Source organism: Papio anubis, chromosome 14 (assembly GCF_008728515.1).
Source record: "Papio anubis isolate 15944 chromosome 14, Panubis1.0, whole genome shotgun sequence".
Lineage (NCBI taxonomy): Eukaryota > Metazoa > Chordata > Mammalia > Primates > Cercopithecidae > Papio > Papio anubis.
In genome coordinates, this window is record NC_044989.1 from 73,055,015 (window position 1) to 73,074,961 (window position 19,947).

The following is a 19,947-nucleotide window of genomic DNA, read 5'->3' on the forward strand; positions in this document are numbered from 1 at the left end:
GTCTCCATAAGTATCCAAAAATAAATAAACAGCTAAAACAGAGATGAAAGTCAGGATCTCCCTAGCTCCAGGATACAAACTGCCAAACACGCACACACAGACACTCACATAGACAGAGCTAAGATCTTTCCTAAAATGCCTATCTAAAATATATGAATATCGTACCTCTTCCACAAGTAAAACTAATCTCTTATAACAAGAATTTAAAAAAATTATCTTAGGTGTCATTTGCTAACCATTTCTGAAGGCTAGCCTAGATCTTTGCATTGAAAAGGGCTCTAAGGCTTAGTACAATGCAGTGGGAAGAGTGCCATGCTGAATCACATCTGTCAGGGCTGACACTAATGGACATAACAATACCACTTGTGGCATTAACTGTTCCACATCAGTTAGACCAATGGGTCCAAATTTGTTTTGTTTTGTTTTGTTTTAGACAGAGTCTTGCTCTGTCCCCCAGGCTGGAGTGCAGTGGTGCAATCTTGGCTCACTGCAAGCTCCACCTCCCAGGTTCATGCCATTCTCCTGCCTCAGCCTCCCGAGTAGCTGGGACTACAGGCGCCCGCCACCACGCCAGCTAATTTTTTTGTATTTTTAGTAGAGACGGGGTTTCATCTTGTTAGCCAGGACAGTCTCGATCTCCTGACCTCGTGATCTGCCCACCTCGGCCTCCCAAAGTGCTGGGATTACAGGCTTGAGCTAGCTCTGAAGTTTTAAGGTTATCCAAAAACAATCTACTGGTATATACATATATACACACATATACATACATAATTGTCATCTTAAAAAACAAAGAAAGACACTAAGTTACTAACATTTGATTTTAAAATAACAACAATGATACCCTTCCTTACTCTCCATATGTCAGTCATGTATCACATACAGAATTCAAGCTATAGTATACTGGGGAAAGACAGTGCAGAACAGTTGACAGTAATATTCTCATTTAGTTATTTTCTTTCAGTTTATTGTGCTATATTGTAGATTATAGGTGCTCAGATAAATAAAACTAGATTATCCAGTTTTAAACATGTATAAAATGCACAAATGGCCTTGAAATATTCCTAAAATATTCCTGTAGTTTGTAAATAATACTAATAATAGTAGCACATGTAAATGACAAGAAAATAGCAAGGTTAATACCTATCTTCAACTTGCTGTGCTAAGACCATTATAATAATGGTCCCCAATAGATCATCTCTCTCTGTGCCCATGTGCCTTTGCAATGTGACACTGCTGCTTCTTTCATCAAGAGGTAAGAGCCATTTCTCCATGCTCTTGACTCTAAATTGTCCGTGGGACTTGTTTTGGCTAATACAATGTAGTGGACATTGTCAAATTCTGGAGACTGGGTTTGAAGGGGCACAGCAGTTTGATTTCTCTCCCTCTCTGAACCGTAGGGCCACCATGCAATGATGAAGCAGTTTAGTCTACTGGGGAATAAGATACCATATGGAGAACTGAGATAACCTATCCAACAACTAACACCAACTGCCAGCCAGGAACATGAGTGATTCCTGGTGAGGCCACAAGACAAATTCCATAGCTGTGCCCAGCCTGATACCTCTATCGTATCATAAAAAAATTAAAAATCAGTATTGTTTTAAGTCATTAAGTTTGGGGTGGTTTGTTACACAGCAATGAATAACTGATACACCTGCTAAGAGCCCCTGGTCAAATATATCATGTGGTAAATATAATGATCAGATATGATAGGAAAGAACACACAAAATTTGAAATTATCAAGAAGGCTATCTGTACAAGGAATTCAAATGTATTATTAACAATGGACCTCTCTCTAAATGTATATCCTGCCTTAACATACTAGCTAATGAGAGTAGTACATGTGTGTATGATTTATATATATATATAAATATATATATGGGATATACATACACAAAAATATGTTATTGATGGCCGCCCATAATCAAAAGGTTTGTAGCCACTGACTGAGCTAATGAGAATAGTACACATATATCATTTATAAATACAGATATTGGGCACAAATATTCCACTTCCTTTGAAGAAAATTCAAAATCTTTAAAGAAATTTTCTTTAAAGATTTCGAATATTCCTAGTAAGCTGCCATGCACTAGCTCATGCAGTAAAGCTGAAAAAAACAATCTCTTCATGCTTGGTGTGGTGGCTCATGCCTGTAATCCCAGGACTTTTGGAAGCCAAGGCAGGCAGATCGCTTGAGCTCAGGAGTTCAAGACCAGCCTGGGCAACAAAAAAGACCTATCTCTACAAAAATTACAAAAATGAGCTGGGCATGGTGGTGCATGCCTGTGGTTCCAGCTACTCAGGAAGCTGAGGTGGGAGGATGGCTTGAGCCTGGGAGGCAGAGATTGCAGTGAGCCAAGATTGTACCACTGCACTCTAGCCTGGGCAACAGAGCCAGACCCTGCCTGTTTCACCTCTATTTCCAAAAATTAGAAATTCCTAACTATGCCAGAAAGTAAGAGTCTCCATAGTTCTAATATTCTTTTACTAATAGAATGCATCTGCAGTTTATAATATTGTGTATACTCCACCATCCCATAATATTTTACTTACTACACTAATATCACTACAACTAAGATAGTGATCTCAACCAACTGGTAGAAATGATGAAAAAGAGCATTAAATCTAATCATGCCCCTTTCTAGCCCTAACTTAAAACCCTCAGGGACTTATCTATAAAGTCTGAATTTATTATTATGGCAGATTTCTATATTAGATCAATGGCAATATCATTCAAAGAGACAGGAAATAGAAGAAAAGCATGTGGTGGTTTGGTGATGGGGAGGGGGAGGACAGTGATACAGCCGATGAAAGGAGAACCTTGGGCATGTCAAGTGCAAAGTGGAGTCACTGGAGAGGGGAAGGTTGAAAAATAAAGGGAGGAGAAAGGAATTAACTGACAGTACAAGGAAATGACACTGAGCACAGGTGGAAGAAATAGCCTTAACCAGAAGGAATCACTGCTTCCTCTGAGAATGGAATTAAAGCAATAAAGAATGGTGGAGACAGACAGTTAAGGAACAAGAGTGCTGAAAACCAAGAGAATTTCTGCCTCATGGCCCTCAGTTTCTCTATGACATTGGTTAAGAGATAAGGTTATCAATAAAGAAAAAGGAGGCATTATCTCTGTGAAGAAGGAGGTAAACTCTTCATCAAAGTAAAATGCCTTTTCATGTCACACTGAATAATAATAGTTAGATGAATACCAACTTTATGCTTACTCATACTACATTATCTCTATTTCAAGTCAAAATCAGAACATTTTTCATTGTTATCTTGCCCTTCTCTATTTCTTGTGTACTAACTGTACAACAGAAATAAGGAGTGAGAAAAAATAAGTGACAAAAGCATGAGAAGTTATAGCTAAACCAACGTCTGAAAATACAACCTTATCCAATTTTACCACTGCCAACAGCAAAATGAAATATAGATCACTTTATTCGCTGACATCAATCTAGTATCTAAACTTGGCTACTCAGAAAAGTTTACCAACATCTTGAACCTATTTGTTTATATGTTACTGATGTTAGCATCCATTTTCGCTCATGGTATAAAATTAAATTGAGATGCTTACAATTTTATTCAATCTCTTCTACTACATACTCTTCACAAATCATGAAGAAACTAGAAAAGGAGCATCCCAGAATATACTACTGATTCTGACATTGATATGGACCTTAATAATCTGGAGGGCTCTCACAAAGAACATATATCTATTTCAGAGAGTGTCTAAATCCCCTAACATTTTATGTGCACGTGGTAATTTTTCTAAAAAAGAAGGTTCACGAGTTTCACTACATTCTCAAAAAGTTTACATTCCTAAAATGCTTATGAACTATTGCTACAGATAGCTCCCTTCTCCAAAGTTAATAGAAGAAACTCTGCTTGAAGACGTATCAAGAAAGTCAAACATGGCCGGGCGTGGTGGCTCACACCTGTAATCCCAGCACTTTCGGAGGCCGAGGCGGGTGGATCACGAGGTCAGGAGTTCAAGAACAGCCTGGCCAAGATGGTGAAACCCTGTCTCTACTAAAAATACAAAAAATTAGCTGGGCATGGTGATGGGTACCTATAATCCCAGCTACTCAGGAGGCTGAGGCAGAGAATCGCTTGAACCTGGGAGGCAAAGGTTGCAGTGAGCCGAGATTGCGCCATTGCACTCCAGCCTGGGCAACAGAGTGAGACTCTATCTTAAGAAAAACAAAAGAAAAGAAAGAAAGAAAGTCAAACAATACTTGCCCCATTAGGCCACAGACTTCTTCATTAGGGAAGCTGGGAGGGCCATATGTTTAGTAGACTACGAAAAGCTGAAGACACTCTGCTGGGAAGTAGGCTGGACTATTTTTTGGCATTTGTTTGCTTTCTTATATGGTTTATTTAGAGGTAAAGGAAAGGTACAGATTAATAACAGACTTTAGTTTAAGTAAAAAAACAACGTTATAGTACTGAAAAACAGATATTCGTTACCCTCAAATCCTCTGGCACCAGGGTAAAATTACCAAATCCAAGGGCAGGATAGCCCTCAAAAGTAGGCTAAGACCACCATGGTTCAAGCCAGCTTTTAATGGCACTACACACAAAATCTATGCTAAAAATATAGCTTTCTATATACAGTCATCCCTCAGTATCCACAAGAGATTAGTTCCAGGACTTCTCTGCAAATACCAATATCTGTGGATGCTCAAGTCCCTTACATAAAATGGTGTAACATTTGCATATAACCTATGTACATACTCCTTTATATTTCAAATCATCTGTAGATTACCTATAGTATCTAACACAACGTAAAAACTATGCAAAAAGTTGTTATACTCTATTGTTTTTATTTGTATTATTTTTATTGTTTTTTTTTAATTGTTTTGCTTTTGTACGAATATTCTCATCTGCCACTGGCTGAACTGTTGGATTTGGAGGGATGGCTGTATCCTATTAGATACAAAGACCACAGAAACACACACACACAGACACACACACGCACACACAAAGTTATCTGTGTCAACCACCAGACTAGAAGACTTTGAGAGAGTAAGGGCTCTTCCTAGTTTTTTTCATCCTGATCAAATTTCTTAAGGAAACTGAAGAACAGAAAAATCTATACATTTAGAGACAATCTCCTACTTACTAAGCTAAGAGCTGTCATGTGAATTCCACTTTTGTTATTTGCCTCATTTTCTTCTCTGTTTAGAAGTTACAGTGAGTTGCTCAACATATATATAAAATATTTCATTTGTTCAATCAGTAATGGGGTCGAAATCGTACGTTTAAAATTCAGTGATTACAGGCCGGGCGCGGTGGCTCACGCCTGTAATCCCAGCACTTTGGGAGGCCAAGGCGGGCGGATCATGAGGTCAGGAGATCGACACCATCCTGGTTAACACTGTGAAACCCCGTTTCTACTAAAAAAAAATACAAAGAAAAAAAAATTAGCAGGTCGTGGTGGCAGGCTCCTGTAATCCCAGCTACTCTGGAGGCTGAGGCAGAAGAATCACTTGAACCAGGGAGTCGGAGGTTGCAGCGAGCTGAGATCACGCCACTGCGCTCCAGCCTGGTGACAAAGCAAGACTCCATCTTCCAAAAAAAAAAAAAAAAACACTGTACCTAAGAGAAAAAAATTCATCTGGAATTTCAAAGATAAATTGCATCTAGAGATATCAAATTTGAATATAATAGTCACAGGTTTCATCAGCAAATTAATCACCTAAGAAAGGCGGGAAAATATTAAAACTCTTAAAATATCCATGGAGAGTCTCTGTCCCTAAATGCATATGTCAAAAAAGAAAAGCAAGGCAGTACACCTAGGTTCTGTGGGAACAAAAAGATGAAATCAATTCAGATTCATGTCCTCAAGAAACTGTAAGTAAATGATTATCATAAGGAATTCTACTTCCTGGAGTCTATCTTGCCTACAGGTTTCCCTCCTCCAAATACCTGCCCCAGAGCTACTTTGTCACCTAGTATTCTGCAAGTGAGTCCTATGTAATTTAAAGTCCACATTCTTTATGGTGGTGTGCCATAGCCAGAACACATCTTAACCATCAGCACTGCAAACTGTTTTTAAAAACAAGGGCTCTCGAATGTTCTACTTCCCTTCCAATTAAACTCTCACTGGTACAGAAGGCAATTATCTCCCATGACAAGCCATCAGTACTTCTAAAATGATATTTTCTGTTTTCAAAAATTTACAAATACTTTAAAGTTCAAATAAAGATCCATTGTCACTGTTCTGTTCTAATGGGTAACTACACACGGAGAGCTCAATGGTTGGCTAACTTCATACACACACGTGCATACATACACACACATGGGCAAGTAAGCACCTCAACCTGACAAAGCCTTTCCTATCTCCTCAAACAACTGTCCTAATCTGAAGATAATTTTTCCTCCTCTGCATGCACACTCATGCGCACACACACACACACCCCTATAAAAAAGAACAACTTAGGTGGCCATAAGACCTACAAAATTCTTTTCATTTACAAAATTTTAACTTTTCTGCGTTTTGGATTATGGATTCATTTCTCTGTTGAGATCCTAAACAAGAGGGAATAAGAAAAATGCCTCATTCCCAATCATTGAGTAGCCTAACAATAATGAATTAAATTTTCTGGTAGTCCTCATTACCTGTTGAATGTGCTTCCCAGCCTATATTTCTGATCCACTTCATTATCAATGACCAGAGAAAAGAATAAACCAAACTTCATTGGGATAGAAGAATAAAATGTATCAGTTACCTAGAAAATATGCTACATATTTATTGTTTTAACAAGATATTTTTAAAAATTTGGTCGTCCTTCTTCGCTTTTATTAATACTATATGAATGCATCCCTTCTGGATAATTCTTTGCAAACCACTAAACAAGACAGATAAACACACATGATATTCACAAGAAGACATTTGTGAACAGATTTCTGGAGGAGACTAATCACTTTCCAACGAAATACTTTCCCAGAGTCATTCACCCCGCCAAAAAAAAAACAGCTGAAAGGTGTGTGTGTGTCATGGTCAGGAGGCCGGGACAAGAGGACATAAGGAATGTAATTATCTAGTTGAAAAGTTACCTTCTTTTTTGAAGACAGGGTCTCATTTTGTCACCCCAGTGGAAGTGCAGTTGGGTGCGACCATAGCTTACTGCAGCCTCCATCTCCTGGGTTCAAAGTGATCCTCCTGCCTCAGCCTTCCAAGGAGCTGGGACTACAGACATGTGCCACTACGCCCAGGTAATATTTTTTTTTGTTTTTTTTTTTTTTTTAGAGACAGGGTTGTCCAGGCTAACCTAATCCTGTCCAGGCTAACCTGCCTTATTTCTTTTGGGTAACTATTATCAGCTGAAATTCTGCCTTGGATTATCTCTCAGAGATTTTTACTTTTCTGTAGTTTGTTATCATTACATTACTCCTTTAGCCTAGGAAGACATTCAGACCATGGCCTCGTGGAATGGATTTTTAAAAACAGCCACAAAATTCTTTGACATTCATCCTATCAAGAGATAGGTGTCTATGACCCCTTCCCTTGACTATAGCTGTCTTGCAACTGCTTTGACCACTATAACAAAACTTCCAAGGCTAGGTCAAAGAAAGTGATCAAGCTTCCACATTGTGCTTGGAGCCCATAAGAAGTTCAACCATACTGGGGATATTTCCATGCTGTGAGGAAAAGTCACGTGTAAGCACTTAAGTCAGCACTTCTAGTCTTTAAGCCATCCCAACAAAGGTGCCAGAGTTGTGAAGGAAGGGGCCCCCAAATTATTCCAGCTCTCAAGCCTAAGCCCCTCTCAGCATTAAAGTCATCCCAGCTGATACCCCAGACATCTTGGGGACAGAGTCAAGTGTGTGCCCTTACCAAATTCCTGACCCACAGATTTTATAAGCCTAATAAAATCGTTGGTGTTTTTAGCTACTAAGTTTTATGATAATTTGTTATGCAGAAATAGTAACTGGAACATTATATATCCAGATTTAAGTCAAATGCACCTTATTATTAAACCTGGAATATCTCACACAGCTATATGAGATTTCTCATCCTTCTAAATTCTAACATTTTATCTCTATTTCTTCCATGGCACTTAGCATTTTCTACCTTGTATTCCTTGTATATTTTTCTTTTTTCTTTTTTTTTTTTTTTTTGAGACAGAGTCTTGCTCTATCACGCAGGCTAAAGTGCAGTGGTGTGATCTCAGCTCACTGCAACTCTGCCTCCCAGGTTCAGGTGATTCTCCTGCCTCAGCCTCCCAAGTAGCTGGGATTATAGGTGCCCACCACCACACCCAGCTAATTTTTGTATCTGTAGTAGAGAAGGGGTTTCACCATCTTGTCCAGACTGGTCTCAAACTCGTAACCTCGTGATCCACCTGCCTCAGCCTCCCAAAGTGCTGGGATTACAGGCATGAGCCACTGCACCCATTCTATTTTTCATTAGAAAACAAAGTTCCTGTGTTTCTGAATTGAATAACATAATGCCTACCATAGTATTTTACATATTATAAATACTCAATACATATTTCATGAATGAGTGAGTGAGCTAATCAAGATTAGGTGAGAAAGAGACATTAATGCTACAAAGGAAAAGAAATATATAGCAGATAAAAGGAAGAAATAAAATAGTTATTGAAAGGATAAAAACAAACAACATGCATTTGTTTTTATTTTGGAAATGTGCTGAAAGAATTCACAATGGATCAATATACTTGACTCTACAAAATATTAAATTTAAAAAAAAATTTTAGAAAAAAAAAAAACCAGACTAGGGAAATATTAACCTCCTGAAACAAAATAAGAGTCTCTATTGTAAAAAGAGTTCAAACCTTTTATGGGAAAAAACAAGTTCCCAATACTATACATGATAGAAACTCACACAAGGAAAGGCAAACATATAAACAATAGACAGGGAAAGGACAAGGAAAAACAGCAATGACATGTTAGGACAGTGGAATCCCAATCCTGCATAGTTCAAAATATTATTAAAACACTCATAAATCTTCATATATTCCAGCATGATCCTTTAGTAACAGAACTGAAAGCTGATGGAAACCTTAATTTACATGCAGTAAAATTTACATTTGTGTATACATTTCTATGAGTTTTGACAAATGCATAGAGTTGTGCAATCACCACCCTAATCAAGATACTAAACAGTTGCATTTACCCATAATATTCCATTTATACAATATTCTAGAAAAGCCAAAACAATGGAGGTGGAGAACACAGATTAGTGGTTGCCAGGGATTATAAATGAAAGGAAGGTTTAACTACAAAGAGTAGTATAAAGAAATTTTAGAAGGTGATAGAATTATTCTCTGCATCCTATTTGCAGTAGTGGTTATATGAGTCTATACATGTTTTAAAATTCATATACACCAAAGAAAAGTGAACTTTACTATATGTAATTTACATTTAAAAAATTTAACAGACGGATTCTTGCTCTGTCACCCAGGCTGGACTACACCGGTGCAATCACAGCTCACTGCAGCCTCAAACTCCTGGGCTCAAGCCATCCTCCTTCCTCAGCCTCCTGAGTAGCTGGGACTACCGGCTTGTGGCACCACACCCAGCTAATTTTTTTTTTTTTTTTTTTTTGTAGAGACAAAATCTCACTATGTTACCCAGACTAATCTCAAACTCCTGGCCTCAAGTGATCTTCCCACCTCAGCCTCCAAAGTGCTGGGATTACAGACATCAGCCACCAAGTACAGCTTATAATTAAAATTTAAAAAAAAAAAAAAAACTATTTCAGGGTTACTTGCTAAAACTTCTTCTCAAGATGTAGAAGGATGTGAGAAAACACAAGTAAGCTAGATTTCTCTTCTAGATCATCCTTAGGCCTACTGCTTTAGCCATCCTGAACATTTTGAATATTTCTTCTTCTTTGCTTATTTTTATTTCTCTATATTTCAATTCTCTTAGCATTATTTTGATGGCGTTTTCATGCCCAGTAAAGAAAACATCTGGCAGAGGACAAGACTAAAGCACTTGCTGTAAGCACAGCAATCCTAGGAATTCTCAACTGGGTTTCTCCAGGGCCAGGAAGAAATCCAGGTTAGACTGCACATCACAGGGATTGTTGGAGGGCTCCAGATCCAACCTCAAACTTGGCTTCACTACATTCTGCACACGTGGCAGGGGTCTAGGGTTGCTGAAAAGAAACTACAGCCACCAGTAAACTCAATCGTTCATACCAAGAAGTATCAGAACAGAGGAAGATGGCAAAATACTGAGCTCAATGTATAGCTTAACCACATAACTGAGAAACACAATCACCAGACGCATGAAATTATTTGAAGAGACTCTAGAAAGGCCAAGAGCCCAAAATTAAATTTCTTTTCTTTAATTTCTTTTTTCTAATCTTTGTTTTTGTATTTTGCACCTGCCACTTCAAGACCAAAATCAAATTTCTAAGAATAAAATTAAAAGATGCATTTAAGTCTCACTAATTTCTATGGTTTAGATTGCTTATGAGAACAGATATAGGGTTTGGTTTCTCACTGACATTAAAGCCATCACTGAAAATATAGCTTTAAAAAAAAACTATTTCTTAACATTGAAATCTGAAAATAATAAGGAAAATCTTTTAAAGTCATGTATATAAATTCCATTCCCAAAGCTCATACTGTCCAAAATAAGTTTATTTAAAAATACTCACAGAGAAATGTAGTTGCAATTGTTCAATAAGAAAATGGAGTTGTGAACAATTGGTACCGCCACCCACCGTGCCCAGAGATGGGGTTTCACCAGGTGTGAGCCACTGCACCTGGCCAAGTTCCTTTTTACCCTAAAGAACAGAAACCAAACTGCCATACTGTCTTTAAACCAGATTTAAAAAATATTGCTTTCTGTGGGGAGCCAAAAAACAAATTAAATGAACAAAAAATAAGTAAAGTAGATTTAAGGAATAAACTATTTCTCTTCTCTCACCCCAACTCAATATCAGTAAAGAGACACTGATCTTTGGCCGGGCGCGGTGGCTCAAGCCTGTAATCCCAGCACTTTGGGAGGCCGAGACGGGTGGATCACGAGGTCAGAAGATCGAGACCATCCTGGCGAACACGGTGAAACCCCGTCTCTACTAAAAAATACAAAAAACTAGCCGGGCGAGATGGCGGGCGCCTGTAGTCCCAGTTACTTGGGAGGCTGAGGCAGGAGAATGGCGTGAACCCGGGAGGCGGAGCTTGTAGTGAGCTGAGATCCGGCCACTGCACTCCAGCCCGGGCGACAGAGCGAGACTCCGTCTCAAAAAAAAAAAAAAAAAAAGAGACACTGATCTTTTAAATTTAATGGTCATATAATATATGTGTGCTTTTTCATTGAAGTCAGGTTCAAAATATTTCAGAAGCGTATGTAATACAAATAATTTTTTAAGGCAAGCAGAAAAAAATGTTTAAAAATGAGATCCCACATTACCCCCAGACCATTCATTTAGGCAAAAGAGTAAGAAGCAAAAATTGGTACAAACATACAACTATCAAAATCAAGAAGAAAAGAGAAAAGAAAGTAAATCCAGGAACACCAGACCAACTTCTTTCACAACAAAGACCACACTCTGTGCATGTTTTGCATAATATCTAGCACACAAGAGGCTTCAACAATACTTCTTTTACATAGTGGTGAATACATGGACTACATGAACTCAGTCAATAGTACTGTGCCAGATCTAAGTCAAAAGATGTTCTACGCCATACATTAAAGAGTAAATTTTGCTGTAGTGAAGACTTAACCAAAGAAAGTAAAGGTTTGAAAGGACCATGGTGACAACTAATCTTACCCATTTACTCAAGGAATAATGCCTAGGAGCCTTCAATATCTTTTATAGGCAATTAGTTCACTTCCTTAAATCAGTTGCATAACCCATATAGTCTGGCAAAGGCAAGTTAGAATTGTAAAAGTAAATAAATCCTTCCCCTTGTTAAAGGGCTCACACAGAATGATTACATTATAAATGTTATTTAGTCCCACAAAGCCTAAAGCAAACTAATCAAAATAAGAAATACAGATCTTCTCTCCTGTACAAATCAATTCCATAATAAGTGAAATCCAGAAAAAAATTTCAAAAGGAAAACTAGAAAACAGTTGACAATTAACAAAGAACTTTTTGAGGATTTTTTTTTTTAATCACTTCAAACTAAAGTCACAGTTCCAAAATAAGATATACACAGTATTTTGGAAGCACACAGGAAGAAGATCAACACAGAAAATGGAATAGGATAAAATGGAGGGGTTTTCTACTGCTTTAAAGATGGCTCTATTTCCCATGGCAGAACCCACATGTATGTCCACTAAATGCTTTCAATCTACTACCATGTTAAAAACAAAATGACAACAAATGCAATATGAGAACCTAAAAGATTTGTTGAAAATAAACTTAACTTAAAATTCACTACAGTAGCCCCCCTATCTCTTATCCACAGAAGGTTTGTTCCAAGTTCCCCCATATATCCCTGAAACCATGGATAGTACCATGCCCTATATAACTGTATATATACCTATGATAAAGTTTAATTTATAAACTAAGCACAGGAAGAGATTAACCACAATAAATAATAATAAATGATAAAATAGAACAATTATAACCATATGCCAGTATCACTACTCTTGCACTTTGGAGCCATTACTAAGTAAAATAAGGGCTGCTTGAACACAAGCAGTCAATACTGCCACAGTAAATCTGATAACCAAGAGGTTACTAAGTGACTAACAGGTGGATAGGACAGGGAGCATATACAGCATGGATACGCTGGACCAAGGGATGATTCTGTCCCAGGTGGAACTGAACAGGGGATTTCATCACACTACTCCAAATGGTGAACAACTTGAAGTTTATTAATTGTTTATTTCTGGAATTTTCCATTTAATATTTTTGAACTACAGTTGACTCTGGATAACTGAAACCATTAAAAGTGAAACCATAAATAAGTGTGGACTACTGTACAATACTAACAGTAAAACGGACAATTTTGAAACTCCTCCTCAGATTCGCTAAATGATTGACCTTGTATATTCTCTTATTTTTCTGCAGCTTCCTAGGTATATTGGAAGAAAGACAGAAGACTGAGAGACATCTAGCTAGACCCCATTTTAAATGAAACTATACAATTGTTTCCTAGATCCAAAGGCAACACATCAATGTACAAGTTTTTTTAAGTAATTCTATTTGAGGCCAAAATAATAGAGTATAGGTTTTCTTTTCCTGAGTAACAAACTGCTATAAATTTAGCAACTTAAAGCCACACGCAATTATTATCTCAGAGTTAACTCATGGATCAGGGGTTTAGAATGCCAGTATTACTATTGGGTCTGCGTCCTTTGTTCAGAGTCTCACCAGGCTGAAATCATGGTGTCAATCATTGCTGGGGTCTCTCTCACTTGGAACCCAGGGTCCTCTTTTAAGCTTATTAAGGTTGTTTGCAGAATTCAGTTCCTTGTGATTGTAGGACTGAAGTCCCCATTTTCTTGTTGGCTGTCAGGCAGGGATCATTTTTAGCAACTCAAGGCTGCCTACAGTTTCCTGCCATGTGGCCTTCTCCCAAAATGGCACTTTGTTTCTTCAAGACCAACAATAGAGTATCTGCTGGAGCACTGAATCTTTCTAACATCTTCTATCTCTGACCTCCTGGCCCTCTTTTAAAGGATCTCCTCTGATTAGATCAAGCCCACCCTCTCAAGAAGAGGTGATTTTATTGGATGTACATGCAAGGGGGCAAGAATCCTGGAGGACATTTTAGAATTCTGTTTACCACATGCAATTAAAGAAAAAGAGCTTCCTAGTGATAAAGTTCTATCTAAAGACCTTTCAATTTTAGACCACATGCAATTAAAGAAAAAGAGCTTCCTAATGATAAAGTTCTATATAAAACCTTGCATACAGAAGAATGCACAAGCCACATATGCTTCAGAGGATCCTCAAATAGTATTTTTTGTGTTTTATCTTTTAATAAAATTGAACAACAGTTTGAGATTATAATCTCAGATAAATTATTACAGCTTAATTTATTCATTCAAGTTTAATTAGGGTAGAACCAGTTAGTGATGTTTTGGCTGGTATATCCCAAAAAGAAGCCAATGTACCAACCTAGCTCCACAGTATCAAGGACAAAGTTCACCCATGGATCACTCACTACAGCACCTCAGGACACATTGGGTAGAAGAATAAAAAGAGGGATGCTCACCAAGAAAAAGCAGTCACCTACATAATTTCTAGAAGAGCCCAGACCAACTATCAATATTAAGTAAGACTTTCAAGTCTGTTTTCTCAGTACAATTCTAAAGAAGCATACTTAGAAATGTTTGAAAAAAGAAGTTACCATGATACAGGAGGAATATAAGAACAAGAACAAATTCTTTAAAGCCAAAACTGTGACTGTTGGACTAAAAAATAATAATAAAGTCCTAAATAGCAGCAATGACAAAGCTAAAAACTGAATTAATAAATTAGAAGGCAAACACATAGGGAAAATGATGAAAAGATTGTGAAGAAAAAGCAAGGGACGTGGAAGATACTTATCTTTCTAGGCTATATGATAGCAGGTTATGGCAGAGACTAGCTTAGCTATTCATCAAGCCTATTTCTTCTTTCTCCTGATCACACAGCTAGAGTATATTTCCAACCCTCCTTTGCAGTGATTGGCCTCTGGCCAATGTAATATTGGCAGAAGTGAGACGTGCCACTTATAAGCTTCATCCCTAAAAAACCTCCAGGCATTACTTACTCTCTTTCCCCTTCTGTGGTACCCTTGAAAGCCACAAGGTGGAAGAGTCCTAGATCTCTTGAAAGTCACCCACCAGGGACATGCATTTTGGTCTTTATATAAGCAAAACATAAAATTTCTATTATGAGATTTTAGAGTTTGTTACAGCAGGGAACATTATTTAAGGAATACAGAAACAGGTGTTGGAAATATGGTGTTACCCCCCAAAAAAAATCTAAAATAAAAGACATGGGTTTAGTAGTCAGGCAGTGGGCAGTAAGAACATATATTTAACAAGTTAAAAGGCTGAAAAGCCCTATAATACTGTGGCAAAACAACTAGTAAAATTGGAACCTATAATAAGTGAATAGGCATATCACTTCCCTATTGGGCCTACTGCATTATAAGTAAATAAAGAGTGAGAGTTATAGTGTACACTGGTATTTACTTTCTGCTTTTGGCAAGGTATTGCATAAAAACGATAAGCTCAGAAAAGTATTAGCTCATTTGCAGACTGAAATTATAGGGAACAGAAGTAGTCCCAGAAACTTAGGCCTCACAGGGTTAAAAGGGGAATATATACAGATCTTAAACAGTATGAGAAAAAACAAATAGTAAAGGCTTATGCAATAAAGTCCCAGGAAGGCTTTTAGTTCAACAAAGTGACTCAACTCTGAGGCAGAGATGTCAGATTCAAGCATGATCTTACCACCCACTGTTTCACGTCACCTCAATGTAAGGCCATCAAACTGAGAAAGAAGCATGAAGCAAGGGCTATGCTCCCCAACCTCCACTACTTCCCCAAAGAGAGGAGAAGAAAAACAAAATCATTCTTGAAAATTATATTTAGGGAAGAACAGTGGGTATGGTGTCCTCACAGAACCTATTGGAAAGAAAAAGATGAGATGCCTACATTTTGAGGGAATGATAATGTCAAAAAGCACAAATTTGGACTAAATATTAATAAATGTTTGTTCAGAACATTAAACCAACCCTCAGGCAAAAAGCAAAAAGCAGGCAGTAAAAGACATATATAAATGTAAATGTAGACACAATTGCAGATACAGATATATAGATATAGAGAGAGAAAGAGAAGTATGCCTTCTAAGGAATGTATATTTCCCAGCATCTACTTCAGAAGTATATATTTAAAATATATATATAATATATAAAAAATAAAAAATATATAAAGTATATATATACACATATAAAGTATATATATACACACATATAAAGTATATACATACACACACACATATAAACAAGTAAAAGCCAGTGTGCAGCTAGGAGCTCAAGAGAACAATGAGCAAAGGAGTTCCTTCCAGGGAATCAAGGTGTAAGCAAGGAAATTCCCCTACTACCAGAGCAGAGGAACTTCCCAGGGCCTGCCTAAGTAGATTTATGTGGTTTGTTATGAAGCAGAGAATATTGTTCGTCTCCCATTCTTCCCTTTTCTAAATAAAAGGTTTTGTTATAATTATTTTATTCTAGCTTCTTCATTGTATATTGGGGGTGGAAGGAGACACCAGTACACACAACTTGCAATTTTAGTTGAGTAGTTACCAGCTCATGAAGAGCCATGGCTGAATCTTATGGAGAGGGTTGAGCATCCCTGGAAGATACTAGATTTTGAGATGGATGTAATGACTACATGGGCCATTGGACTGTTGCCCCCTAGGGAAGGAGTGTGTTCTATGTATGAGAGAAAGAATGAAAAGATATTTGATCACCAGAAGGTAGACTGTGCCAGATACTATTATTCATCAAACCTATATCCTCCTCCTGTTAGAGAATGAGTGAGATTACATTTTCCAGCCTCTCTTGCAAGTAGGTATGGCTATATAATTAAGTTCAGACCAACAGAATATGGGTAGAAGTGACGTGTGGCATCCATGCCTGGCCCTTAAAGACCCTCCCACATGCAACACTCTTTGGTCTTTCTCCTTCTAAAGCAATCTTCAAAGCCATCTTAAAGATGGAAGAGCCATACAATGGGAGGATTCTAAGTCCTTAAATCACCATTGCAAAGAAAACCATCACAAACCAGAAACACTGTTTTGGGCTTGAGGCAGTAAGAAATAAACCACTTCCTCTCCCTCTTATCTGGGAATTCGAACATTTATTGAACACCTAGTATGTACAAAGTACATGGTATTTTCTCTCTCCTATCTTCCTTACGTTCTAGGTACTACAAAAGATTTTTTAATGTGTTAACATATCTTTACTCAAGGATCCTGAGATGAAAAATGTTATAGGAGAAATAAAGATTTCTCAGTTAATTAAAAGTCCTGGATTTACAAAAGATTTCTTCATCATTTCTTTATATGACAAAAATAGAGCAAACAGCTAACAGTTTACACAGATTGAGTATCATAGTAGACAAATTCATTTCAACCCAACCTGAATTCTAATGCAGGATCTCACCTTTACAAGTTGTTTGAACTTGAGCAAGTTACTTCCCTCTTCTTGGTCTTAATTTCTTCAGATAATTGAGGAATGAGCCCAGTTAGCCTCACATTAAATAAAGTAATATTCTTCATGGCTTCCTCTTTCATCAAAAAGGAAGCAAATTAATTTCTCAAGCAGAGGCTCAGAAAAAGCAATTTTTAAAAAGGCAGCTTCCATAGAGGCTTTGTACTATACTCTCCTATATTTTAAAAGCTTAGGAGAAACTGAGCAAACCACAATAAAGACTTATCTCAGAAGATAGCTTCATTCCTGTATTCAAAATATGTACCCAGCAATGCAAAGGTATATTGTCACTGATTAATTTTGTTTCTTCACCACTATAAACAATGAAATCACACAATTATCTCTGTCAGGTTTATCATCTACTTTTAAACTCTGCACTTTGTGAAGTATAACACTGACAAAATTTAAAGGAAGAAAGGGAAAATATCTGTATTCCCTGAGGAAACGGTAACTGGAGAATCTCTTTTGGAGGATCAAATAGATATTATGGATCAAATAGACATCTGAATAGATTATCAAGGCTAGTCAAGACCTAAAATATGATTTGAAATATAATCTATTCCTTCATTCCTCACAGAATGATAAAAACTGCAAATGATCTATTCAAGAACACTATTGTTTACAGAACCAAAAAGTACTTTCCATAAACAACTGATTCTTGTATTTGTTGCTGTAGGCTACATCATCAGGTATACTAAAAATTTTTCATAAAATCAATGTGACAAATTTCAAGTGAGCAAATACCATTGTAAAACATTACTGACCTTTCATTCATAATTTAAAAAAAGAAATTTAGATGTTCCTTGTGACTTTGGTGACTTAGGGATGAAAATGTTTTAACAAATGTAAATACTGGTAACATATTTATTAATATACAAGCTGTTAATAAATCCTTTTCTTTGATCATAATTCAAAGCATTTCCCAATAGGCCTTTCTTCACTGACACCTATTAATATCAGAAATATGCATATATAACATGCTATCTTGCTTACGTAGTAAATAATCAACCAAAGACACATGTGGTACAATTTAGGTCATTAACTAGAAGGAGAACTTTAAAATATCTTGAGCTTCAAATTACATGCAAAGTCAAGGGAAGTATACAAACAATAGAAAAATTTCTTCATAATCTCAATGTAAACCATTACAACTGACCAATATTTACTGAACATCTACAGAGCAAAACAATATAATTGTCCATTGCTCTGTTAAAAAAAAAGAAAACATTTTTAATCACATGTTCCCATAAATATGAAGGACTTCCCTAAAATGATAAGAAACAACTAGATACTTGGCAAAGAGAAATCTGTGTTTAACTCAATACTGATAAGCTACTGGCCAACCTATCATAAACCCAAGACCTACTTGCTTCATGGCAGTCTCTCCAATTTTGTCTGAATGTTTGCGGATGCTCTCCAGAAAGTCTTTGAGATCGGACATAGAAACATCTTTTATTTCTTCTCGAAGCTTGGGGATGTTGTCCACCATCACCTTGCAGAATCGATAGTGGCTTACTTGAGGCAGGTAGGTATGCTCTAGATGTTCCAGAGTTTTCAGTGCAGGATAATGCCTACAAAAGGAATTGATCACCTTTAGCTCACTCAGTTTTCTTTAGGGTTAGGCAAAATGTCTAGCCTGAATTGGTTTTCACTGTGCATTAAGACAAATCCAGCATTAAGTTTTAATGAGAACATCGGTGAAAAGAATCTCAAATTATTAAAAATTAATACATACTTTAAAAGACTGGGAAATTATAATCAAAAAAGATTTTATCCAAAGAATGCATAAGACTTAAAATAGCTACCAATAAAATTAATGACATAAGAGAAATAAAAGGGGCCAGGCATGATGGATCAGGCCTGTAATCCCAGCACTTTGGAGGCCAAGACAGGTGGATCACTTGAGGCCAGGAGTTTGAGAATAGCCAGGTCAACACGGTGAAACCCCATCTCTACTAAAAATACAAAAATTAGCTGGGCATGGTGGTGCAAGCCTGTAATCTCAGCTACTCAGGAAGCTGAGGCACGAGAATCACTTGAACCCCGGAGGCGGAGGTTTCAGTGAGCCAAGATCACGCTACTGCACTCCAGCCTAAACGACGAAGTGAGACTCAGTCTTAAAAAAAGAGAAATAAAAGGAAATGAAGAATCATCATCTCAATGCCAAAAAAAATTCATCCTATAAAATGAAGTATCCAAGGCTAGACTTCCAACTATGGCACACAGAAAAGCTTGGCAAATCTTCTATCCAAAGAAAACAAATGTAAACTATCCAAAACAACTATTTCAGGGTTCTGGAAACTAAACAAAAGAGAACAACAAGACAAGAAGTGTTTATTCATAATAACTGCTCAACAGTGGGACTCTGTAGCTTTCTTGCCTGGAGCTACTTCCATCACTCTCCCCTTCTAATTCCTCCACCCCTGTTCATTGGCCATGGCTAGTCATGAAAATCAGCAGCTTTCCTGAGATGAGGGGCTGACATAATTTGGAGCAGAGGGCAAAAAACTCATATTGAGAGATGCTGTTAGTGAAAGTAGCGAACTCAGTAAAAATAAATAAATAAATAAATAAGAAAAGTCTCCAGCTCTACTGGTCAAAAGTTACAATTTGGGTTGGGGCAAACAACAGACCAAAGGACTAACCAGAAATTTAACAGGTAAACCATAGAAATAAAAGACCCACAGAAGGGCTTGATAAACTCTCTGCAAGTTGCTAGCTGGCTGAGAGGCTATGCATACCTGCAGGCGACATCTAAAAGGGTCTAAGCAATCCACACATCCCTGGCTGACTAGGAGGC

At 37.3% G+C, this 19,947-nt stretch overlaps 1 protein-coding gene across 4 annotated transcripts in view; it reads right to left on the bottom strand.

The window, feature by feature from the left end:
* EXOC6B (exocyst complex component 6B) overlaps positions 1-19,947 on the bottom strand; it is a 680,715-nt gene that overhangs the window by 547,572 nt on the left and 113,196 nt on the right. For all 4 annotated transcript variants that reach the window (XM_031655579.1, XM_031655578.1, XM_031655577.1 and 1 more), the window contains exon 6: positions 18,514-18,718. In XM_031655579.1, the coding sequence (XP_031511439.1) occupies positions 18,514-18,718 (205 nt within the window). The remainder of the gene's footprint in view (positions 1-18,513; positions 18,719-19,947) is intronic.